The following is a 26,923-nucleotide window of genomic DNA, read 5'->3' on the forward strand; positions in this document are numbered from 1 at the left end:
ATGATGATAATTCTTGATGATGGTGATAATCACAATTTATGGCACTGCTAGTACACTTACTACTGCTGACTGGAAGTAGTGCCATTAAATATACAGAACAATTACTAATAACGTCATAACATTTATAATTACTTATATAAAAGCAAATGAAAGTACAAAAAACAAAATGCCTTGAAAAAGCCTTGAAAATGAATTGAAATTTCAAGGCTCAATATCCTCAAGGCCAAGGCCAAGGCTCTCTCATTGCCAAGGCTTGAATATTCAAGGCTAAGGCTTTGAAAAAGTAGGCCTTAAGGCGCTTAAGGCCAAGGCCGAGTATCAAGGCAATACAACACTGCTCTGTATTCATTGTAACATAGAAAATACGGATATTATATCGTTACTAAACCAATGACAAATAAAAGAAAAGTTGAATTGTAAAGCAATAAAATACTAAAAATACTTGATGTGAAGGCCTACATTAATGGTGGTATTTACCTTTAAATGAGAAAATTATGTTGGTGAATCGTGCCCTGAAATTCATCTTCATATGTCAATTCCTAATTACATGTGTATTGGAAATCCTCTTCGGCATCAACGGTGTTTTCGTCAAAACCACAAGTAGACGTTGTTGATATTCGTAGATCAACTCGAGATCGTATGTGTTCAATATAAACTACATTTACTGTAATGAAATTACTGAACTATTCACGATTTTTTTTTTATATTTCATATTTCTCAAAAATAGGAAGGCTCAATATGAGACTGAAACATTTAAGATATAATGTTTAAGTAAGGTCGAATTTGACATAACCCCAGATAACCAGGGTCTTCCTTTACACCTTTTTATCAACCTTGTAGGATGAAACATTTATCAGCTCAATTTATCTTGAGCAGTGTCAGTCAATTGTTTTCGTCTTAGAGTATTAAAAAACATGACTATTGTCAAAATAAGTCACAGACCATAGAACGATTTGTCTACAAGATTATAATTACCCCCAGCAAAGATAGATATAAAAGATAATAACATTCTGCTAATAATATTGGCAGCTATAATGAGCAGGGTACCAATGCGAGGAAGATGATCGATAGTTATGATAACAGATATCGATTTGTGTCTGTACAGCTTGGTCCGACCTATATACACTCCTTCTTTGATTAAACCAAGGACGATCGATAACAACAAATCGATAATGAGATAAGAGGCGTGGTTTCACAAAATATAGGGACTTACCTTATAGTCAACGTGATTAGTATACCTATATCATGTTTATCATTAAGAAATCGACTTTTGGGCCTAGACAAAACATTTAGTAGGATTTCATTCACACAATCACATTTTATATAGAAAATGAGGATTAATTCACAACCACATAAAAATAGAAAGGAATATCGCAATTTTAGAACGAGTCAATCCATTACTATTTCGTTGATAAAAAATAAAAATTATCTAAACAACAAGCAGACAGCAAAGAAACATTCGGTTGTGATCGACAAAGCGTTGATATGTTTGTGAAACCAACCCTTTTGAAACCGCCTTATGGTACCAAACATGAAAACATTCAAGTGAGTAAAGCAGTATATTCTTTCTAAGTACATGTTGTCCTTGGTAGGGAAGCGTCTTTGCAATAAGTGCCTACAATTATCCATAGGCTTGTCCTGGTTCGTGCAATACGATTTGACAATTTTTATGATTGATATATATACTGAACATGCATACGGTATCTCAAGGGGATACGAAACTTAACTTGACAAACGCCCTCTCCCATTACTCCCACCTCAATCAATAAATCTTTTGTTTGTTGTTACCTTTAGAAAATACAGAAAGTGTCCCAAGATACTGCTTAAAAGTAAATCGATCAGAAGATAACATGAGAAAGTATAGGAGAAAGCAACGTCATTCCCCTCGTATTGTAGAAAAGTTATCGTTCTTTTGAGTTTTCGTCAAGATTTTGCAGTTTTTGTTCATGTTTACGTCTCAAGCGCGAAAAATAAAACAGATTAGAAGACAAGTGATTTGCAGTGGATGATACAAGCAGTAAGTTTTCTTCGGCTTTGTTAATTTTCTTTGATAGTGATAATAATAACACTCCGATTTTCCTGTATATTCTTTGTCAAAATCAATTACTTTATATTTATCAGAGGAATTAATTAAATATGTATCAGTGTTTTTCTCTTTAAAATTACGAATTTTCTAGGCTCATGATGTGCCAAAGTATTTTGATTGGTGCCATTCGTTCCATCATTACTGAAATTGAGAAAAAAGTGAATCTCTTGTCTGTTTTATCATGCTAGACGATTTCGTGTGTGTTCTATTAAGAAAACATTTATATATATATATATGTATATTCAAACTAAAAACTCAGCTAATTATTATCTGTATTTGAAGAGCTCATTTGCAAATTTGATTTTTGGGGGTTGGTCTCAATTTATAGATTTGTAGTAACTCAATAAGATTATACCTAAGAAAAGTTGATATTCCCATTAAAAGTTAACAAAATTGGTAAAGAAAAATCACTTTTTTGGATAGATCCATTTCAGTTAGTTTGCAAAAGGGGCTAGATCCATATAGGTAATTTTTTTGGGAAATATATTTTTAAAAGACAGGCAGCCTTGTTTTATACCAATTTTTTTATTCACATGGTACAGGGTCATCATGACGACATAGTTTCGCATAAGAATATTACAATATAGGAGAATAAGAAAATGATTTTTTTGGGATGGTCTAAAGTGGATCTAACCCCTTTTTGTAAACAAAATCTTCTGAATAGCTCATTTGCAACAGGGGTCAGATCCACATTTCATAAAATTTGATATTTTTTTATCCCAATGTATAAATTTTTAGTTGCTTTTTTTTCCAAAAGGGGTTGGATCCATTTCAGTTTATTTGCAAAAGGGGCTAGATCCACAATGGTAATTTTTGGAAAAAATGTTAAAAAATATGAAGACAGGCAGATTTCTTTTATATCCAATTTTGTATTCATATAACAATAATAATAATAATATAATATTCATAGAGCGCAGAAACTATTCCATAAAGTATATATTCTACTGCGCTTTTTAGGACTCCTGTAATGCTTGTTATCAATTAAATAGCTTTGATTTTAAGGTGTTTACGGATGGTGCTTTCCTAACTCCAAGGGGTAAGCTTTCCAGAGCTTGGGGCTACACATGGAGGCAATTTAGTTTCACATAAGAATATTAAAATATGGGAGAATAAAAAATACATGATTTTCTCGGAATGGTCTAAAGTGGATCTAACCCCATTTGCAAAGAAACTTCATTCGAAGGATAGCCCATACATCAAAGCGGCACTGTCTACAGTGCCAATCTTAATCCTTTGGGTCTTTTGACATTATAACCTATCTTTGTCTTAGAACCATTTCTCCTGAAATCCCTGCTCATATTATCAAACCAAATGCGTACATATGATTTAACGGCTATTATGTTAAAATATTTCAGGAATTCGATATTTTTATTTTAAAAAGGTATTTTCTGGCTTGGTTCGCTCTCTTGCGACTATTAAGAAATTAACGTTCGTATATCACGTTCTGCCCCCAAATCATAACTTATTTTGACATTGCAAAGCAATAACAAATTTAAAATTTGAGAAAATTGAAACGAGAGGGACAAAGGAATATACATAAAAGAAGATAAATTAGGAAAGAAATTGCTGGCTCATATAACTATTATACCTCGTATTTCAATTTAAAAAGTCTCACTAAGACACTCCATTATCACTGCCGCCAATGTGTATCTATACACGGTAAACTAATTGTGTAATTGTTTTGTCATATATGACGATGTTGAAAGAAAAATAATGACGAATAATTTGTTTTGAAAAAGTCTGTTTTTCCATTATATCTTTGTTGATTCAGACTACCATTTCCATCTCTCCCTTCAGGTATGTCAACCTGGTAGATGCAGCACATGGGTGCGGTTGTTTGACATACTGGGTCTATTTTACTAGTCGATCTCAACACAATTCCTCAGCGATGTGTACTGTTTATGATGTCTTCAAGCAGGTCCATAGGAGGCCGTCAGACTTCAAATCAAGGGACTCCTTCCCGTCTTTGGACCTTGCTGACTGGGATAGAGTTCGTGAGAGCATCAGCCGTAAGTCATGCATGCCATATAATGGTTTGGAATGGCTTAATGATAATAAATACGACAATGACGACGACGACGACGACGGAGATGGTGGAGCGGCTGAGTCGGATTACTCGTCAGATGATCCAGAAGATGACCCAGTCGAGAGGGTTAGGCTAGAGAATGCTGCCTCCGTGCCGAACTACAGCAGGTCCGCTAAGACCAGAACACAATCTGCCTTCTCTTGGATACCAAGTAAAGCCCTTGATAAACAAACCTTTGAAATACGACGAGCCATAGCCCGCCAGTCTATTTCCAGAGGAATCACCTTCGACTTGCCAGCTAGCCAGACCAAACTTTCCATCAATTCCGAATTCCAGCCGGAACTCTACGGGTTATTCACCAAGAAGTTTAGACACGAACACGACCTTTGGAGGGAGCGCCGTGGTGGTACGTCCCCGCGATATCTAAGCCAACCACCCAAGCTGAAACCTCCTCCACCTCCGAAAAGATTCATCCCAGAGATCACTACCCACTCTCCTCGAGAACTGTTCATGGTCGATAGGAATCCTAAGATTGACGAGCAACCCACGTTTCGGTCATCTGACCTGCATAGCGGTAACGTGACCTTACCAACTGACGGAATGCCGACGGTTCGTATGCGACGGAAGTCTTTGACGGGAGGCAAGACGTCACTAGATCTGCAGGAGGACACCGTGAATCTATGGCGAAACAATACCGTGCTGAAAGCAAAGGATGCCTTCAAGAAGTCCATTCTGAAATGGAAGGCAGGAGCAAAGAAAGAGGAGGAGGACTATCTGGAGGAAAGCAAACGAGCTGAGGTGTTAGCTTGGCTAGACAAGATGAAACTTAATTGAACAGCTTGTGATCACTACGTTCCTATTTTATCAGCCGAATAATGAATGGATAAAAAACATTTAAATCCTTTTTGCATTATGGGGGTACATATATATGTATATATAATATAAAGGTTCATAAAATCAATTTATGAAAAGACTTGTATTGTATGGTGAATATTGTAATAATTTGCCCCAGAAATAAATGATCCATTAAATAAAAGACAGATGACGCAGGTAATGAAGGGGGTGGGGTGGCAGCAGAGGCGTCGATCCTGGGGGGGGGGAGCAGGGGGCGATCGCCCAACCAATGAAAATATGGGGGGGGGCAAACATATCATTATGCCCACCCCCCCAATAATTCCGGATATACCAACAACAAAAAACAAGATTATAAAGTTCAGCAAGCGATATTGAGATATACAACTCGTTCTTTATTTAAAGTCGTGCTTTTCAGATTGGAATATAAATATTTTCAGCTCGCGCTTCGCGCTCGCATCATTTCTGTAGCAAACACCCATACTTTTCATGATTAAATAGGTGAATGTAAATGTCCCATTTTCAGTTTTAAGCTTCAAAAGAACTCCTGCTTCGATTAGCAATCATCTTTTCTTGGATATATATCTTGTTCTTTATCAAAAACTTCTATTAAAATGTCATATTTTCAGATCGAAATGTCAAAATTTTCAGCTCGCGCTTCGTGCTCGCATCTATTTTTCTTTTAGATACTAATTTTAATCATGAGTACCAAAAATGCTTAGAAATATCAAGTTTTCAGGTCAGAATATAAAGAAATTTCAGCTCACTCTCGGCACTCGTACTATCTGTGTAGTGAGATATGTATCTTCTTCATGATTTACAAACAGCCCTAAACAGTCACGCTTTTCCTGTCTGTATACAAAAAAAAAATCAGCTCGCGCTTCGCGCTCGCATTAATTTGTTGGTGAGATACGTGTCTGTGTATCATTATTCATATATATATATATATATGTGTGTGTGTGTGTGTGAGGGTGTGTGAATGGGTGCCTTGTACGATCGAGCGCCTTTGGAACGTTAATCATTTTGCCCCCAATCTGAAAAATGGATCGACGCCCCTGGGTGGCAGTGTTCCTTAATTTACACATAACCTCTTATTTTGGGGGATTTGAACATACTCTCTTTTTGTTTTTTCATACATAGGATAAATCTCGGAATGGTGATCTGTTTTAGTTTTAGACTATGACCTATGCTTGCCATTCTCCAACCTAGCTGCCAACATGGACCTTATCCATTTAAATGTGCACAGTCGAAGAATAATGATTCAAAACATGCCAGCCCAACGATAGAAGCATCTTGTAGCCAATATGCCCTTTTGCAAAGTGTAATATGGTTTGAAAATTAGACATAAAATACAAGGATCATTACACACTATTCGGCGAAGTTATTGCTCATATAATGACATTATCTACTCATTCTCACTTATTAGACACATTAAATATGTTCTTGCCTTTCTGTATGTCATGAGTACTCGTAAATAATCGCAATACCTTTTCTCAGTCAATTTGCTTCCATATCAAATACCAAAAATATTGTTTGAAGGGGAATAATTGTTAATTCTTTTATGTTTTTACGACATTTTTCACGAAAATTGTCCGAAACAGTAATAAGGTTAAGCAGTCCATATCAAATTGAGGCTTACTATTTTCTATTGAACTTTTTATAATGTTTGATTACGTGAATTCCAGTTTCCATACTTACCCCATCTTTGCTAAACAACATTGCTACATTGTCTTTAATATTTATGCAATTAAAGAACGCAAAATATGGAAACAATTGTTTTGTTGATTCATCAGTCAATGGAAGTTTTATGATGGGAGCTGACAGGTTGTTGTTATTGTAATTACGTTGTATTGTTAGTGCTGAAGCATTGATAATAGGATTGCTAGCAGTTTTACTAGCGATAATGTTCATGCTAATGATCATTATCATGATTATAGTAATGATAAGGAAATCTTGATTATGGTGATGATGATGATGTATGTTTATTTTCGTGATATGTGTGTGCGTGTGGCAATGGAAATGCACACCTGAGAATTGGCCTGAAGTCAGGACACCTCAAGTCACCTGACCTGAAGTCAAGTTCGTGAACTGGGGTTAATCTAGCTAGTAAAATTGATTTGAGGATATCTTTTTATATATTTTTAACTTGTTTCCTTGCCAAAAACACTTCGAAGAGTGCATTGCGCCCCTCCCCACTCCCCAGCACACCGAGGCCATCGTGACGATATTTGCTTTATACCGAGCTGTGACTTACATGAAATGGCTTAGGCTTGATTTTCATTTTGGTAATCATTGTAAAGCTTGGGAAAAGTGTGAAGAAACAAGTATTAAATGAAAGATGAAGTGTAAACCCACTTTAAATGATATAAACTGAAAAATGCTGGAGATGTCTGATATAAACTTTTGTTCAGATTCAGTTATGTCCTCAGATCCAGCTGGCACAAAAAGGGTAAAAGTTGTGCTTACTAATGGTTAAAATTTGGGTGACAAAATCGTTACAGAATGCTTGAATGTATCCGTTTTATTTCAATTGACTAAAAGTGCAAGGGAAATGTATGATAAATGTTTTGCAGGGTAAGTTTGACTTCGCCCTTCCCCTTGACACAGCGTGAAAATGAGCATTTCTGCGCAGATTTCTGCGAGCTTTACAAAAATGGACAGTGCTGACTAAAGTGCAACATTCTGTCAAAAATGTTACTTTCATTGGATAGCTGAGACCCAAACCCAACATTATATGTGAAAAAATTACCCACATGTTGTATATATATGTATATATATTTTCAATGTGTAAACTTTTTTATACGCATTGTATAATAATGCAGAAGTGGTCGTTAAGGTGGCACCATTATTTATTTGACGAATGTGATAATCGTGTTAATGATCGTCAATTTCTGTTTTAAGTCATGCGGTTAAAGGGTCATCTTCTACATCACCCTCAACGCACATCCACAAACACTCAAAAGCACACCTTCTCATTCCTATATTTGATTTTTTTTTGACAAACTGGCCCCGCCCTTTCCTATCTATCTATAATCCATTATGTTCTTCGAATTTTTGGCCACCATTCCCCTACAATCTTGTTTCAAGCAGGCATTTCTTTCATATAAATTTCATCAATCCCATTGTTCTTTTTCATTCTTCCTTTTCTCTCCCTTTTCTCACTCATTTTTAGTATATTAACAAGCATTGAATCCTCTCCATGTGTGGAGTGCTAGTTCTAATGTTTTGTGGGGGAAGTTATTTCCAATCTCAAACGAATACAAATGAATAAACAAGTATGACGAAATGGGAAATCGTATAAAAAAGGGATTATGTTTTGTTTTATTTAATTTATTCTGAAAGCGGTGGTAACAAATTGAAGACCATTCATTTTACCATATACTAGTAACCACTTGAAAAAAAAAAGATTTACGTAAACACAAACAAAAGATCTATTTTTTTTAAACTATGAACCACCGAACCACCATTAGTAAAAAAAAATATGCGTCTGGATCCACAATAAGGATTTCCTTTCTTTCACTGAAATGTCCCTGACTGATTTTACATTATGATTTGCTAGAAACATATTCTTTTCCGGGAGCTAAGTAACTGAACACCGGACACTTGCAACTTTGCAATTTCTAAGTGAAATAGCATAATTTACTGCGTCGAATGCTTTAGCATAATCAAGGCATATACCAATGATGTGTAACTTTTTGTTGATTGATTTTTTATCATTAAAACCTAGCATGGCATAGGTTATTATAATATGCTGTTGTTTTTCTCGAAAGCATAACCATAATTGAAAGTGAGAAGGTGCATTTCTCTTGGTGAGAAGTTTCAACGTTCTGACAAAGTCACTTTCTGAAAGAACTTTGAAAAAGCGGTTAACATAGTAAGGGGTCTGTCAATAGTAAGGTTTTGGGGATCTTTTTCCTTAAATGGAATAACCATATCTCAGCTGTGAACAGGATATAATTATAACAATTCACAAGTTGATTAATTTGGAATGAGAACCCGACCATTTTCATAAGTCATCATTACTAGAATTATACTCTCAATCATTTACGATTTTCTAAAACAAGCATAGTAAGTATGGTTTAGTGTAAAATCCACCATCCTATGTTAAGTTTACTTAAGTGTTTCCTTTCTTAGGTCTGTGGAATTTCCTGGAATGTCTAGGAAGAACATGATATACTCATCAGCAGAGAACCATCAGAGGAAGGTTTAGCAGTGTCTTCTTGAAGAGATGCAGTGTAGTAGGGAGCGTGTCAAGTCTGCTTGGTTTGAATACGTCAATGGATTGTGTATGATCATGGATGTGATCGTCTGTCTCATTGTTCAGGATTGATTCTTGATCGATTCTTCATAGTATCACAGGGGATGCCGTGGCCGAGTGGTCTAGGGCGCCTGGCTATACATAGAAAGTTCGGGGTTCGATCCCCGGCCGCGACACCTAGCCCGTGGGCAAAGCATTTAATGTACAATGCTCTTTTATCTTGCTTTCAAATAAATGGAAATGCTATATGCATTATTGGTAACTTGGTGTGCACTTGTTTGAAAAAAAAATCACTTGTAACATGTGCCTATTACAGATTTTCGTCAGATTTGTGTTTTCTTCTTCGTCCTCTTATTTTCGTCCGTTTTATGCTTCCTGTGTGTTGCCCATTTCCTCTTCCTTTTTGTCATCTCCACCTTATTCTCTTTGTAATTTCCATTCCCAAAATTAAAAGAATTTATCAACTTACTATTACCCTCCATACGGCCGACTAAAGGCACTAAATTTTGACCCTGTACATTGGTATAGGAATTTTCTATCTTACTACCTTCGCTCATACTGCCAACTAAACCCTGAAAACTAGCTGGAATCTTCGAGCCTGCAGTATGGATATATTCTTTGACGAAAAGATGTGAATCGCTCTCTATGTACTGCTTCATCTCTTCAGTTGTTACCTTTGCCGATGAGGCACAAAAGAAGATGAAGGTATTATCCTTGGCAAAGATATGTTGTATTCTCTTAGCTCTAGAAGGGAAATTGTCATGTAGATGATTAAAATAGCAAGACGCAAAATATTCTTGGACGAACTTGTGGAAGAATACCGTTGTGTAGACTTTTCGTCGAGGCATCCTGCCCCGGTAATAGTCATTTTCTGGAATATTGGTCAGGAATCCGATTTCACTACCTAATCTAAAGACAGTATCATTTTTGAACTCCTCTGCAGTGAACACAGTTTTTTCATTCTGAATCGGACCGGGGTGTCCCCAAAAACTATCATATGCTGGCTTTCCAAGAAACACCTTTAAATTGTCGAAATCAACGAGGTCTCCCCTTTCAGAATCCTTTATCTTGTTAGTGTATTGTTCGTACATGTATTCTATGATATTATTGAACACGTCAGGGACGGTGTAAGTCTCTGTCAGGAAACTTTCATTCTTTGAGAGCTCACAAAACATGGCCAAAAACAGAGGGTATCTTGCCATGAAAGAAATGTCCTCAATGCTACAATCAAAGTAATAATTATCACACGGCAAGACTTCCGAATCCTTCAGTAATCGGTCTGTTAAGTCAGGGTACCTGCCACCAGAAAGCCACTTCAGAAGGTCATCCGATTTCGTGTTGTTGTGCAGAAAGAACTTTTTAACATAGGCGACCACATTTTCCGAGGTAAATCCTGTCAGTTCGACGTGAGTGTAATCAGGAACATTTTCAAAATCTGCTATTCGCCACGGTCTACATGTGACCATCACCATTGTATCTCTGAATGATTTATACCTTAAAATATCGAGGACTCCCTTTTTGCCGTCTTCCTTCAAACTGCCATATACATACTCGTCGTAACCATCGAATATGATGATAGCACTCTCTGGATTCTGGCTTATATAGCTGTTTATTAAGTCAGCCGTTATACTTCCATGTCGATCTGTCGGAACCAGACCTTGGTTCACAACCTCTTGACCAAGACTGTTCGTAGGGTCAACCAACCGTAACCGAAGAACGATGAGTAAAGGGGTACACCTGATGGAGAACCCCCACAAACAGCTACCCCAATCATGGGCAATTTTACACGAGAGTGTTGTTTTTCCAGTCCCTCCCGCACCTCTTAGGAGAATCCTCTTCGAAACTTTTCCTTTCTTTTTTATTTGGAAAAGCTTTGTATATGAAATGTCTTTCCGGACCAAATTGCTATTTTGGTCAACGTCACGTTGCAAGAGATTCAAATTGATGAACAACTCATCAAGATCTAGTATACTGGAATCGTTCCAGGGAACAGTCTTGATGTCGCAAAAGCGTGAATTATAGTAATTGATGAGATGCTTCCGAAGTTCTTTAATTTCCGTTGGTAAGAGAAGAAGATTCGTACAAAACACAGAACATACGATAGCAAGCAGAACAATCAACACACCGGTGATGATGAGCAACTTGTTAATGGTGATGGACCCTAGAAGTATCACGTCATTGATGTTTCCTGCCTCAGGGATGAATTCGCCTGCAGATGGGAAATAAGAATTAAAAACACACCATTGTTTTTTTTAATGTGTTTATCAAACAATGAGGTAAAATTAACCATTACCCTATTCACAAATATTCAAACTAGTAAGATGCCAGAATATCAGGCAATCAAACATTTACAAAACTAAATTCATTGGAAAATAATACGAAAAAGCGCAATAGGTAATCACTTATTCTAAACATAACATCTACAAATTGAAAAAAAAATGCGCATGAAATATGATTCAGGTGCGTGGCTAGGCATTAATTTTCAGGGAGGGGGGGGGGGCAGACAAAAAAATACGTCGCTGATTCCGTAGCGATGGGGGCCGATGGGTCATCCCTATAGGGCCCCTGGACCCCACCGTCTAGACTAAAGCCTCCATGTTGGCTCAGGGAACGGATCCACTCTTCTGAAACGAATCCTCCAGTGATCAGGGTCAGCGTCACTAAAGGTTTTCAATAGACTTACCATTAACCAAGGAAGCTCCTTGCATTAACGCAGCCGCGCTGCCACGGTTTCTTTAAAAGTGATTTGTGTGAACAGTTGGTCAGCTCAAGGAGCTTGGTCAGCTCCAGAAAATCTATACTTCCTGGTTGGGAATGATAGCTCACTACTTATGACGCTCTGTTTAAGATTAAACAAGAAATATCTTTGGATACCTATCTAGCAACACACAAGTTATTCAGCACTATGTGATTAAGAAAGAAGTTGCATGTGGGTTGCAGCCTGCAACCCACATGCATTTTGCAGGTGCCCTTTATGCGTTTGCGAGGTTGATAGGCATACCTTTTTGCACTCTTTCGGATAGGTTAACCCAACCAGCACGCACAAGACAGTTCGCAAGAATTTGTCGATGATCATTATCGGGCTCTCTCCTCATCTTCCTCCAAGAATGCAGCATCCCCATGGTACCAGAGAAGCTTGATCCAAGGTAGAACCCTAATATGTTACGTAACTGGAAATACTGGACCTTGCGCCAAGTGAAGCCGAGATGGACACCAATTTCGTCAATTTCCAATCCTATTTCATTTGCGATGGCCATTAATTCTTTGTCTGTTATTCCTTGGAAAGCCATTGCTGCGATACAATACGCGACTGGCTGTAAACTCACTGTACAGGGCACAATGAACAGCTACTCCGCCTCAATATATGTTTCTTCCTCAGATGAACATGTTATGGTAGTCTCAGGCTCTCATGCTACACTGTTCTGTGTAGAAACATTGTATGTAGTATTGTAGGATGCACTACAGCGATGACATATAAGCCAATTATGAAAACGAACTGCACTAAACATGGTAATAATCCGCGGTAGGTTAGGAGCTCGAGTTTTGTTATTGCGTTTATCGTTAAAGAGATCGCTCCCAAATGTCAACTGTGCATGCAAGCCCGATGAACCGTGGAACTTTATTATTCATTTTTTTAGCATGGCTTAACCATATTTACAGATGAACAATTGCTACATTGAAAAAAAAATCTTATTAATATAGAAATCTAAAATTGAACAACACATACTTCGGCAGAGGAAATTCATGTTTTGTCCTTCCATACGAGGCAACATGGGGTCGATGTGTAGTTGGTTTAAAATCATTTTTTTTAAATATATATATATGTATATATCTTGCAAATATAGTTCATGAGCACTCGTGTAACTTCGGAGTTGGAGGCGGGGAAAGGGGGAGGGGGAAGGATATACAGTGTGTCCCAGAAAAACGCGTATCCGAGAATTATCATAACTTAATCACAAATATAAAGTACAAATTACATAACATTATAAAGCTCATATTTTTTACACCTTTTTTATACACACGACTCGTAATTAGCGCATGAGTGAATATAAATAATTTGAATAAAATATTCCCGACAGTCACTTTTCCGGGGGTATCTGATTAGAAAAAAATCACGTCTTAAGAGTGACATATCTGCTTTTACAATTTCATTTCTACTTTCTGACCTTTCCAAACTATTGTATATCCCCCCCATAATTCATTAACAAAGTCTCTCGTTTACTACACACTCCGTAATATATACACATATACCATCTTTCGTCTCTCGACGTTCTCCCATACATCATGTCATGGTTGGCTTAATCACTCAATAATTAAAAAGGGAACAACTCGTTTCTTTCCGCCTGGCTATTTTATTTTCTCACTATACATGAAGTAGAAATATCATACAAAATAACATCTAAATATATTCAATTATTTACAATGTGTGTTATATCTGACTTTGCTGCAATGCAGTTAAGAATACATTCAAAATACCGAATAGGGAATAGTGATAACAAGCAACAATATCATATTGAAAAAAGGACTACTTTCGTTCTCCCATTATGTATGATTTCTCAATGATTTTTATCTTATCGTCATTATTCTTTTCGGTACTTTGATAAAATATCCTGTTAAAACTCTGACTTTTAATCTTTACTGCCTAAATCTGTATATCCAAAAGTCTTATAGAGTAACTGGAGGAAAAACTAGACTGTTGGCGACGCATTTCCCGCCAATTTAAAGATCTAAAATCCTTCGATACTGGCATAGGTGTAATCAAGATCCGACACAAAATCGCCTGCATTGTCAGTATGTGTGTTGCTGTTCAAGACACATGGTTTCATGGGCCCTGCAGCTGTCCGGTGATAGTTGATGGATAAACAGTTACTATCCCTTGTGCAGTGGTTGGTACAATGAGCCAGACTGTAGGCGTCTAATTGGTAGAGATAGTGGTTGGAGAGTCGATACCCCTCTTGAAGTACATAGACCGATAATCGTTCATTTCGGGTACGAGTTACTGTTTAAAAAAAATGTAAAAAATTAGAAAGATTAATAATAATAATAATATATGTGATTTGTAATACGCCAAATCCACTCGGCAGAGTGCCCAAGGCGCAGTGAAAGAAGAAAGAAATAGAAAAAGTACAAATATAATAGTAATAAAGATTATCGTAATATGTTTGAATATGCAATATGTTATTGAAATGGTTCATAACCTGCATATTTAATCATTTCATATCTAAAAGAGATTTCAACCGCTCCCCTCGCAAAAAAAATGAAGAAGAGTTGAAAGAAGTGTGTTATGATGCCCCGAGTTTGCTTAATGAAACCATTTCGCTCGAACACAAAATATGATTTATAAATTCTGTTACATAAATGAGATAAGCTCTAGAATTGACAGTGTCAGACGCCTTTGAATCAGACAAGATGGAGTCCTTCGGTCTTGAGTCCCGTTGCATAAAAGATACGATGGTGATTTGGTCATCAAATGATAACCACCATGTAAAAAAAGCTCGACAACCATGCAAAACCAAGGATTTCTTGGAAGCTACTATCGGATGGGCTTGTCTGCGTCTCATTTATGCGCAATTTCTTCTTCCCATCTTGAAAGTAATTCGCATTGGGACTGCCCTGCAATTTACGAACTTTCAAACCTCTTTTTCAAAATTAACGATGACTTACATATTATAAATAAGAATTTGTTTTTGTTCGGTTGCCCATGATGACGGGGAAATGAGAATTGCTTATTTCTGGGGGGGGGGGGGTATGTTCTAGTAATAACTGATTAGCATTCAATTCCGTTTTGTATTGAAAGTGAGAGTAAAAATAATTCAACTGGAATCACACTTAAGATCTGTGAAATTATCATCGTGTCTTCAAACTTACGAGATGACTCCAAGGTTGCATTGACTGGTGGATCGCTCTCGGGACCGTCGCCGTTATCATTACTTGCAAAGATGACGAACTCGTAGGTCGTTCCAGGTTTCAATCCCGTCATGTAATGCGATGACGTCGACACATCGAAGTTAAGAGACTCTGTATTACTACTCTGTTTGTTCATAGGCCAGTAATTGACCTAAGGAAAAGACAAGAAAACACTAATGATTTCGATGATAATGTGCGACAGATGAAGATTAATTCTTTTGGGATGCTCGTACTTCATTCGAACCCCTCACCAACTGATCAATCCAGTTCATTTTAAACGAACCCACACGCACTTATGTGCACTCCCATGCACACACATCATGCACACGCGCGCACCCACCCCCACACACACAACACCCACTTTCTTTCAACCCGTCCCATCACACACACCAACATACAGATGGAGCGATTTTCTTACGGTTATGCCGTTGACGTCCGAGTTCTGAACAGATTGTGGAATGCTTCCCCATGTAATAGTGACAGCATTGGTACCAGCTACCTCCACAGACAGGTCGCTTGGGTAAGACGAAGGATCTGGAAAGGGATTTTAAAAAAGCTGTTTAAAATTATATTTTGTTCCTATTAATTTGGTTAACCGCTTCTCCGTGCATCTTCCTCCTCTTCACATTCTTGCTCTTTTCTCCTCCCCATTCTCCACCTTCCTCCTCTTTCTTCTTCTTCGTCTTCTTCTCCTTCTCGTTTGTTTTCATTTTCTCGCTTCTGTCCCTCTCCGACTAATTCTCTGTCAGTCTGTCATCTTCACCCCCTCGCCCTTCGCACTATTCTTGGTATATCCCCCCTGCAGTGTGAGAGACAACAATATATCGACGTACATCCTCTGTTTATTTTCAGATCATTCGGAATATATCATATAGGTCGTACGATCATAATCAGTTTACAGTAATAATCAAGTGCTCCTTACGAGTATCATCTTCACAGATGTAATAATTGGTGGTTGAGCAGGATCGATCGTTGAGACTCTGAGAAGTGTAAAGCTCCACACAGTCTTCACCTGATCCTCCACTGTCAGGCTGTCCACTCAACCAGTAAGAGCTACTCTCTGGCTCAGTATGGTGTTCCGTTTCATAGCGCCACAACCCTAAAACAAAACAAATGTAAATCGGATTTATTACATATTCATGGCGGATCCTCTATCAAAATGTGGAGCATTGTGGCCCAGTGGATTAGTCTTCGGACTTTGAAACAGAGGGTCGTGGGTTCGAATCCCAGCCATGGCGCAATTTCCTTCAGCAAGAAACTGATCTACAATGTGCTGCACTCAACTCAGGTGAGGTAAATGGGTACCGGTATGAAGTAATTCCCCAAGAAGCTGTGTGCGCTGTGAACGCCTAGCTTAGCCGGGTAATATAGGAGCGCCTTGAGCACCTAACAAGGTGGATATGTGTGCAATATAAATACCTTATATTATTATCATTATTAAAATTCATTCCAAGTTTTAATGGTTTTGCTGTTGAAAATAGTTTTGCAAATTGTCTGCTTAGATTCCATTGGGAGAACGGTTGAGGCCAGTTTTACGGGATAAAGAGTATTACTGTGACACATCCTTGCGGTTTATGTAACAACTATCAAGCTGCCATCCTTTTATTTATAAATTCTGCAAGACCTAGTAGGTAATGAGAAAACAATTCAATAGGCGCGAGCCTCACCAGCTATCAGTGACATAGACAATGGGCGAGCCTTCGAAAGGAGAAGAATCGCCAGGTTTGGGAAGATTAACAAAACTGATATAAGTCGAGTCTGACCTCTCTGAGAGATAAGTAACTATTTCCGAAGGAAGACAAAGGAGATATCTAGAGCTGTGGAAAATGGGAGTTTGCCTATTAGAGGACAGACTGAACTATCCTCATTATACTTACCGTCAGACGATCGATACGTCAGTCCAATCCAGAATCTCCTGCTAGAGTATCGATGGCGGTAATAATCGACCAAGAAGTCAAATTCCCTATCGGACTCTATGGTAACAAGATCCGCGCCTTGGGACTGGCAGTAGTCCCGCGCGTCAGACCAGGACCGGGTATCAGATCCAAAGAGGTAACAGCTGTGATCGTCCCAAGCCCAACCGTTCCCGCAGAGAGGGTGGGTGGTAGGCTGACTGATTGCAGAAGCCCCTGTCATTAAAAAAATATTGTGGTTTTTATTTGTAAATTATAATATATCTAGACAAGTGTAACAACCTTCCAGACAGAAAACATATCAAGTACGGACACCTGACTATGTCAGTCTACTTCTGAGAAAAGACGTTGTCAACCTCTGACAGACGCCCTGGAATAAACGCCATAAATCCATATTTTAAACTTAACGTCAAGATTTCGCAACCTTACTAGCTTAAATTCATTAAAAGCGTTGTTCAAGATTAGTTACAGAAATAAGTGGTTGCATAAATGGTAATGATAATCTGCCTTTCTCTTTGAAGATTGATATCTAAATCGTTCATTATTCCGAGGGTTGATATTTCTTCTTCAGGTCTGTTGGGCATCAATCCACCTTCCTCCATTAATTAACTTAACTCAACTCAAGGAAAAGTGTAGGAGTAACGTATCAGGCAAGGCATTCAAAAGAAAAGGAGCAATGCGAGGGCATCCTTTACGAGTCTATATCAATCCCGTATCGTAATCACATATTCTATTGTTTCAAGAAATATAACTCGCTGACATGAATCATAGACAGCTTTTAAAGAGGATTATATACCTGGGCTTGCTTTGCAGATATAATGTAATGTATTATCGACTGTCACGTCCACCATATCCGTTAAGTCATTGATATACATGACTGCTGCATTCTCGCTGACACCACCGTTGGGTTCGCCGCTCTTCCATGGAGCGTACGATGGGGTGTTGCCTTCAGCATCTACCCATGTACCTGTTACAATGAAAAAAAATGGCGTATTTGAATATTTCAAGTGCTCACAAACATCTTCAATTCACTATAGTTTAACTGAATAAAGGAATGTGTGTTTTCTTTTACATTATAGAGTGTGTGTACGTTTATTTCTGGTATTTCATCTGCAGACCACCATGCTTGCCATTTGTAGGGATCTTTTAACCCTAATTCTCCCGGGGGGGGGGGCATTATGCCCCCCCCCTCGACAATTTTCGCGATATATCTGCTGCGCAAAATTTTTTGACCTCGCCGCTCTCTGACTTTTTACTTTTAAATCTCGCGCAAATTTTGAGACCAAATTTGTGACGCCCAGGTACGCGGTTACGACTTTACACAACATTTTGTAAGTGCATGTCAGACCCAAAATTGCTCATAAACGTGATTTCATGTACAAATCCAATGCAAATTGTGTATTTAGCCAAAATTCATAAATGTATCATTATTTCTACTTTTACTGATTAAACTTAATTAATTTTGCCTTGTTTATGATCAGAGTTAAGTCTTGAACGAACAATAACCCCCCCCCAAAAAAAAAATACATAAGAAATATTTTAAAAATTCATAAATCGGTCTTAGTACCAGAATTTTTTTCATTCACCATTGTTAAGAATGCTATAAAGAATATTTTCACCAAAAAGTAGCATTCTAAGAGCTTTATTTAGTGAATCAGAGCAAAAAGTATCATTTCATGAATCTATTAATGAATGAATAATAATTAATGAATAAATTAATAATTCATATAAAATAAAAATATATGAATTCAGTGAAATTTACCAATGCAACGTATTACGTAATTCTCTACCATCATGTAAATTTTCGTTGTGATCGCGCAATCCGCGGCTGAGATCTGAAGCCCCCCCCCCCCCCCGAAATGACAAGAATCAAAATACCCCGGGAGATTTAGGGTTAAGATGGCCGAGAGTAACATTTTGAATTTAGTAACGCTAATACTAATCGTTTCTTCGATGCAACTCACCCCCCTCCCATGCCCAATCCACCAACATAAAATAATGACAAAGTATCAAACTAAAACCAGAGTGATGATTGTAGGAGGGATTCAGGGGTCCGTTGCAGAAAGAGTTGCGTTTAAACGCAAGTCAAAAAATCAATCGCAAGACCCAAATGCGCGCTGTTGATTGGTTGAAAATCAAAGTTGCGCATGATGTTTAGAGTTGCGTTTGATTGCAACTCTTTCTGCAACAGGCCCCTGGTTGTATCATATATACAATTCAGATATATGATCTTCATAATTATGTAAATGTCGTTCATCGTGGTCGATATCATCATCATCATGAATACCAGTCTCCCATTGTTACCTTCTACTGCAATGTCGTTATATCCAAGCCAAATGGTGCTTGAGTCAGACTGAGACCATCGCAACGATCGTCTCATGAAGTTGTATTCGTCTTCATTGTCCGGAACTGCTAAATGTCCTGTAAACCCAACAAATGCGAAATATTAAATTAATAACCTTCAAAAATAAAATCATATACATGTAAATGATCACATAAAACCATTTATTGAAACAATGACGGCATCGGCTTGTAATGCCATACCGAAGACGTAGTTTATCTTGTTGAAAAATATATCATTGTGTCATATTTCTGATTTTATTTATATATTTCACGCTTGAGAAGCAAGATATGACAGACTCATCCATGAACTCTCTTTCATTACAATCTTGACAATGATCATCTTCAATATTCGAGGCATGTAGCCTACTTCTCTTAATTCATCTATGGACAAGACATGTAGGCTGGCGGACATGATGAAGATATTGGTGTCCTTGTAAGGCGTCTCTTTACTATGTTATGTAATTAAGGTTCAATTGGTTCATATAAGTTTCCCCTCATCCACCCGATCATGCATTTATTTTTTTTATTTTTTTATTCATAAGAATCGCTGGGCCCTAGTAATATCTTAGTATATTAATATACTGATTTTTTTCATTATAGAACAATAATTGATCATCATGAATCTCACCTCCTTCTCCTTGACAGGCGGTTTCTGCATCTAGCCAGCTCAAACTGGTAAGAACCGGTAAGAAGCAGTTTGAACCGTACTCTGTCCAGCCGTCAGAACAGCTCGACACCTCTGCGTAAGAACAAAATAAAGGATTGATTATATCAGATAAACCATTGATAAATCTATTGTACATCCTTGGTCCCGTAATACAAAAGTTAGACTTGATTTTCCCGATTAAGTGTACATTGTAGTCAATGGAATCAGTCGCAGAATATTGTTCTACGATCATTGCTAAGTTTTGTGTTACGAGCCCCTGGTTTAGGATGAGATAAGTGGTCAACTGGGGCCCGTTTCATAAAGGACTTACAACTGTTGTAATATTGCAATTATGGCAACTAACATGGTAACAGGGCTCAGTAGCCAATCAGAATCAAGGTTTCCATGGTAGTTGCCATGATGGCAAAGTTATCACAGTTTAATTCTTTATGAAACCGGTCCCAGAGGTCATGGCCGTAGGTAACATGAGAATCACAGATTAAGCTGTCTAAGCTCTCCAACCGGATTGATGAATGAAAATTATCACATTACTAGATTATTTACAGAGGACTAATTGGGAACAATTTCTAAAGTTTTAATCGAGAAAAATATAAATGAAATATATCGCAGGTTTGTGCCAAATTTATTCTCTGTATACATGATTCGTTGGTAATCTGTACGTGGATACACATGATCAGGGGTAGAACCGGAGAATTGGATAAGACGGCAAGCTGATGTAACGTGTTAGTTTTACAACAAAATTCGAGTATTAATGATATAGATTCAAGGACCCCTCCTCACTTTGGTTTAGTCCAGCAACGGCCAAATGTGACACCACCCATGCATTTGACCCCAATAGTCGTAATAGGAAATGGTCAGATGGCAATATGATATAGTCGTTAACGATTGAGCATACTGACAATATGATTTCATGATATTAATGGTTGTTTCTTTACAAATTTATTTCAATTAGTTCTGTTACGAACATAGCCAATAAATTAATAATAGAATCAATATATCCAATTAGGCATAATACAAATTTCAGCAACTATTCATCAATGCTAGCTCGCACTGTAGAAATGAGCGAAAGAGGAAACCAAATTATTTATACATTTAAATATCAGTACGATGTGTTCACATACCAGTATATGGGTCTTCAACGCGGTCCACTGGGAAATAAGAAAGAAAGCAAAACAAAATTAAAGACGATTTGTGGTTATCATGCAAAATATAATATCATCAAATTGGAATATACAGTCGAGAAACGATATGTGAGTATCAGTCTACTTGTGATAATTGTAATGATTTTAAATGTGGGTTTAAATATGATTGAAAACTCCAATCCTTTCCAGATTTAAACCTAGCAAGGCTGCAGGGTAGGCATGGGGAGGGCTGCGAGTCACCCCCTCGAATTTGAATATCTTAAGGAGGGCCTCCGAGCCCTCCCGGTCATGTGATCTCCAAGAACACCCCTGTCTAGTGAGGGATCTACCAATCGAAAAGTTGAATGGGTAATGAAAAGGAAGAACTAAGAAGAAATTTTATATAGGCCTATATTGTGAACAAAACAAGATCCACCTGTTTCATAAATCCTTAAATTCAAGTAACGCTCTTGTTTTATCAGCTTATCAGAGCTTTCTATCTTTTATCGCAAGGTTCGGGCAAGTAGGCCCCCAATAGTTCAGTTACGACTGTTTACCTAAATAAAGGGACATTATAGTACATGATGTTTTGTCGAAATAAAACCGATTTGGTACACATTTTACACTCAACCGGTCAAAGAAATGCAGCTCCCTCTACGTTGAAAATTGCTCTAGTAAACCAACTGTAAGACACACAACACGATTTATAGACTTACTGATTCGGACATATAGGTGATATGTAGTACCGGTACTTGTGCCGACAGTCAGGTCGTTTTCCGCGCTGAGCCAGCACTCATTGGACGACGGCTTGAAATCAAAGGACAGGCAAACATAACTGGAAGCCGACACACAGGCTGAAGCGCATTGATCAGGAGTTACGCCAGAAAGCACTTCGTTGTTGTAACCACTTATGTGCCTCTCTTTGATGAACATGAAGTCTGTACGCCCAGTCACAAGGACTGATCAAATGAAAGATTTAGAGGAACTTTGTGTCAGGAATCTATTCACCATACCCTTCACAAAAAAAGGTAATCATCTAATATTCAATATCAGCATCGTCGCCGTTTTACCAATATTCTGCGCAATTGAAACAAAATAGTCATCATCTGCACAAAACTTATCATCTCCATTTTTTCCGTTATCATTATCATCAGCGTCGTTAGGTGAGTAGGGTATTATGTTCAATGTCAACTTGTATTTTTTATTTAAGCTCAGTTTTAATATAGACTAGCAATTTTAAAATGATCAAAATATGGAGGCCTCTGGTAAATCAGGGATTAGGAAGAAGAACTCTCTTGTTTGATGACAGGGTAACAGGTTATTCTCTGTAATTAAAATGCTAATCAAAGAAATAACCAGTGGAACTGCCGAACTAGATACTATGGAGGTTTGTGACTTTCAACATTCCATTACTCTTTTCCAATTTCTCGCCAAATAACGTGACATATATATGTATATATATATAAACATATGCTTCTAAATCATCCATGTCGAATTGAAAACAAACCCTTGATTTTGTAGGTTAAAAAAGGAAGCCTGTTTTTAAAAAAGATTTCTGTCAAAAAATCTGTTTTCTAAGAAAGTGGATTGCTTATAGCATCAATTTGAGATACATGATGTTGAGTAAATTCTGTTAACATAGGATACCACAGGTGTCACGGCCAGACAAAATACAAACTCTTCACTAATTACGTTGGGTTATGAAAATACTTACCATGATTTTCTTATTTACGAGATAACTGGATATACCCATTTGATTTGCTAGTTCATTACGATGAACCTGCGTGCCGAATATAGAGTACACAATTTTTCCTGCGCGCGCGCTGCATCTCCCTACCAACGCACTATCCCAAGATCGTCGCGCAATTTGGCGTCCATTTCCTCTCATGAGCCTGCGGGCAAGACATGTTGTCACACAAGGCGAGGGGTAGGAGGGAGGGTTCAAATGGGTATATCCAGTTATCTCGTAAATAAGAAAATCATGGTATTTTCATAATTTACATCAATAACTGGGATATACCCATTTGATTTGCTAGACCAACACGGATTCAACGTGAAGGGAGGCATGTCTAGACTAAGAAGTGCGTTAAAATAGGGAGATGAAGACACAAAGGCCGTTGCCTTACGGACAGGGGAGGCGATAAAGCCTCATGTGAAGAAGTCCTTAAGAGCAAGGAGTGAAGGAAAGAGGGGCGTCAATAGACGGACCTCGAGAAGTCGTGAACGACGATTCCAAGAAAGAGCCCAAGAAGAATGATACTAAGTATCATGGGCCCTCGGCCTAGTGTCAGGAGAACAACATCACCAGCTGACTAGAGCGTAAAATTCGGAATTTGTTGAAATTTTCAACAAGAATCGTGATCGGAAAACTGTAGCTTTAAGGCTCAGTAAGTGATCCATCGAACAATCTGAGAAGGCGAGAGATCTCAGAAGCCTCCGCGTGGGAGAAAGCGCCCAGAATTCGATATCCGTCTCAAATGCGTGAGGGCAGAACATCTGCAGAATTCTGATAGAGAGCTGTGGCAGAAAGTTACTAGCGGTCCGAAGGGGACTAGGAACGACGGAGAGTAGGGATTTAAGAAGAAAACCACTCGTAAGGCAGTCAAGGGTCGAGAAAGCGACTGAGTGCCATCCTTTTAATAAGAAATACCGCGGACCTGCTGCCTATGTAGAATAAAGCAGTCTGGTTAAAATAGCTCAACCGGGCGTGTCAGAGAAACAGCGCGGTACACATCACGACAAAAGTGTGATAGACCGAGTGATCGAGAGAGAACTCAGGATCCCCTTTCTCCCGTACTGATCGAAGCACCCATCTGAGGGTGCAGTGCCCGCGGTGGAAGAGGTGGCTTGGCTCAAGCCACCATTGCCGAGAGAGCCCGTGAGGCTAGGCTGCGATGGATGACCGCCGGGCGGGGGAATCCCTAGCAGCAGCAAGTGTACACCAGAGGGAGCTGGCGAAAAGTCTCTGTCATGATCCTACGTGAAGGCGACAATCAAGAGATGTTCTAACGAACAGACATCGCCAGATATGATACCTCAACAGTACGTTCCCAACGGAATCGAATGAGGTAGCAACGGCCCTGTCCTATCAAGTTAGGGACGGAAACTGGCTAAGAGTGTCGATGTCCTCGCTTGAAGAAACAAGCGAAGGAGGAGGGAGACTTGAGGAAAATAAACACAAAAATTTCCATCAGTCTGCGGTGAGAACCAGTTGTTTATGAAAACAGCCACAAGGCCTGGTCTCTCAGGTGATCGTAAGAGCAAGCACCGCCGGCGCCGGTTGCGGCAGCGTGGAACAGTCCGATATCGGAGAATAAGGAGTTCCAAAAAGCTGCGGGGGGCGGCAAAAATGACGCCCTAAGCAGTGGGGGATGAGCATCTAAGTTTCTAAAGGAAGAACTCCAGTGAAGTAAATCACTTACATGGAGAGACTCATCCGCAGTCGGCCCGAGAAAAAGCGGGTCGTAGTGATTGTGGTTAGGTAGGCATAAGCATACATGCATCCACGGTTACATCATCCTCGGTCGTGCGGTGACCATGGCCACATGCATTGCATGGAGGGAGGATGAAAGCAGCATGCGAGGCGACTCGAGTGTGCCGAGTGAAAAAGCTTCTAAATAAGAAGACGATTCGACAAATGTACACGGTAAGACATCCACCGTAGACCACTCCACACAAGGAGGAAACGGCGGAGACGCCCGCAAGCTTGACCCACATAGAGAGCAGTCTATAACATAGACTGTTAGAGCTCGACCGATGGTCTGAAGGCGTACTGTTTGGTGTAAACTCGCCGACCCGGTACGGTGGGTGTGCCCAGAAAATAGGCATAGAATGCCGACAGAGAAGTCTGGGGCTTTAAACAAGCTTGAACGCACGTACATAGCCAATAATCTCATGAGATGTACGGCGGTTTCTTTCCTCCGAGATGATGCTTACCCGACCGGGAAGGACTCGGGGAACAGCTGTGAATGTCAACAGGAGGGATGTCTAGCATATGAAAAGCTGATTCCCTCCAGGTATTCGGTGCGGGTGCTTTCGGCGGTGTCCGGCTGGACGACCGGTGATTGCAGCTCAGGCAGGGCTCGAACGAGCCGCCCGAATACGAGACAATAGGTTAACATAACCATAATGCACCGGGTGGTGAAGGCGTAGCGATTACTAAGCACAGGAGAACTTTAAATCGCCGTGACATTCAGATCCGATATACATACTCATAAGTTCGGAGAGCTATGAGGTAGTTGGACATACCGCTGAGCGGTGATGGTGCTCATATCGGAGTCGCCCTCCCCTTATGGAACAAACACAGTGTTACCACAGTGTGTTCACATAGTTGACTATGTGTAAACTATGTGTTAACTATGTGGTCACAGTGTTGTCACAGTGTGAGACTTCAGATCACATAGTTAATCACATAATTGCCCACATAGTTGGGTAACAAACACAGTGTTACCACAGTGTGTTCACATAGTTGACTATGTGTAAACTATGTGTTAACTATGTGGTCACAGTGTTGTCACAGTGTTGTCACAGTGTGAGACTTCAGATCACATAGTTAATCACATAATTGCCCACATAGTTGGGTAACAAACACAGTGTTACCACAGTGTGTTCACATAGCTGACTATGTGTAAACTATGTGGTCACAGTGTGAGACTTCAGATCACATAGTTAATCACATAATTGCCCACATAGTTGGGTAACAAACACAGTGTTACCACAGTGTGTTCACATAGTTGACTATGTGTAAACTATGTGGTCACAGTGTGAGACTTCAGATCACATAGTTAATCACATAATTGCCCACATAGTTGGGTAACAAACACAGTGTTACCACAGTGTGTTCACATAGTTGACTATGTGTAAACTATGTGGACACAGTGTTAGACTTCAGATCACATAGTTAATCATAATTGTCCACATAGTTGGGCAACAAACACAGTGTTGCCACTTGCCACAGTGTGTTCACATAGTTGACTATGTGTAAACTATGTGGTCACAGTGTGAGACTCAGATCACATAGTTAATCACATAATTGCCCACATAGTTGGGTAACAAACACAATGTTACCACAGTGCATGTGTTCACATAGTTGACTATGTGTAAACTATGTGGACACAGTGTTAGACTTCAGATCACATAGTTAATCACAAATTTTGCTCACATAGTTGGGTAACAAACACAGTGTTACCACAGTGTGTTCACATAGTTTACTATGTGTAAACTATGTGGTCACAGTGTTAGACTTCAGATCACATTGTTAATCACATAATTGCCCACATAGTTGGGTAACAAACACAGTGTTACCACAGTAAGTTCTTCAATCATACCCGAGAAAAATTTAACAAGCAAGAACAAGGGTCTTCAAGCTCGCGCAGGGCGGGGGGAGCAGGGAGGAGTACAAACTTGAAAAATTGTTTGATGCACTATTCCCAATACAATCTCCATTTAGTTTTTAATTTACACTGAAATTTTGCCGGTAATTTTGATATTTGATGATTTTTTTATTTTCTTTTAAGATCATCATCGCAATGGATAAACTATCAGTAAAGGCTATAACGTTAATAGAGTTATAGATCTATACTAGATATCCGGAACTCTTCGGTAAATCTCGGCCTCGGAAATCTATTTTCGGCGAGGCATGCTAGCGCGCTAGTGTAATACATGTGCGTTTCAAATTCACTCGCTAAAGCTCACCGACGCCCGTTACAGTTTATCGCTTCATCCAATATTTACGCCCGTTAGAATCTGAT

The 26,923-nt window shown here is 38.9% G+C and overlaps 3 protein-coding genes across 3 annotated transcripts in view; 1 reads left to right on the forward strand and 2 right to left on the reverse strand.

The window, feature by feature from the left end:
- Nucleotides 1–1,859: 1,859 nt before the first annotated feature.
- On the forward strand, nt 1,860–5,411 carry LOC121425486. Its single transcript, XM_041621554.1, has 2 exons — nt 1,860–2,017; nt 3,884–5,411. Exon 2 carries the CDS (start codon nt 3,975–3,977, stop codon nt 4,944–4,946), a length of 972 nt encoding a protein of 323 aa, XP_041477488.1. The 5' UTR covers nt 1,860–2,017; nt 3,884–3,974; the 3' UTR covers nt 4,947–5,411.
- A 3,266-nt stretch (nt 5,412–8,677) lies between these two features.
- Nucleotides 8,678–12,774, reverse strand: LOC121425733. The gene is made up of 2 exons (XM_041621907.1): nt 12,224–12,774; nt 8,678–11,431 (listed from the first exon to the last, which is right to left on the reverse strand). The coding sequence occupies exons 1-2, from the start codon at nt 12,510–12,512 to the stop codon at nt 9,546–9,548; spliced, it is 2,175 nt and encodes a 724-aa protein (XP_041477841.1). The 5' UTR covers nt 12,513–12,774; the 3' UTR covers nt 8,678–9,545.
- A 779-nt stretch (nt 12,775–13,553) lies between these two features.
- The window catches only part of LOC121424794, a 44,316-nt gene continuing 30,946 nt past the window's right edge, over nt 13,554–26,923 (reverse strand). Inside the window, exons 17-26 of the mRNA XM_041620571.1 lie at nt 21,890–22,132; nt 21,174–21,200; nt 20,014–20,124; nt 19,347–19,463; nt 17,839–18,009; nt 17,007–17,258; nt 16,052–16,228; nt 15,548–15,663; nt 15,091–15,280; nt 13,554–14,221 (exon numbers count right to left, since the gene is read on the reverse strand). Coding sequence (XP_041476505.1) covers nt 13,950–14,221; nt 15,091–15,280; nt 15,548–15,663; nt 16,052–16,228; nt 17,007–17,258; nt 17,839–18,009; nt 19,347–19,463; nt 20,014–20,124; nt 21,174–21,200; nt 21,890–22,132 — 1,676 coding nt within the window. The 3' untranslated portion in view covers nt 13,554–13,949. The remainder of the gene's footprint in view (nt 14,222–15,090; nt 15,281–15,547; nt 15,664–16,051; nt 16,229–17,006; nt 17,259–17,838; nt 18,010–19,346; nt 19,464–20,013; nt 20,125–21,173; nt 21,201–21,889; nt 22,133–26,923) is intronic.

This window comes from Lytechinus variegatus, chromosome 12 (genome assembly GCF_018143015.1).
Source record: "Lytechinus variegatus isolate NC3 chromosome 12, Lvar_3.0, whole genome shotgun sequence".
Taxonomy (NCBI): Eukaryota; Metazoa; Echinodermata; class Echinoidea; order Temnopleuroida; family Toxopneustidae; genus Lytechinus; species Lytechinus variegatus.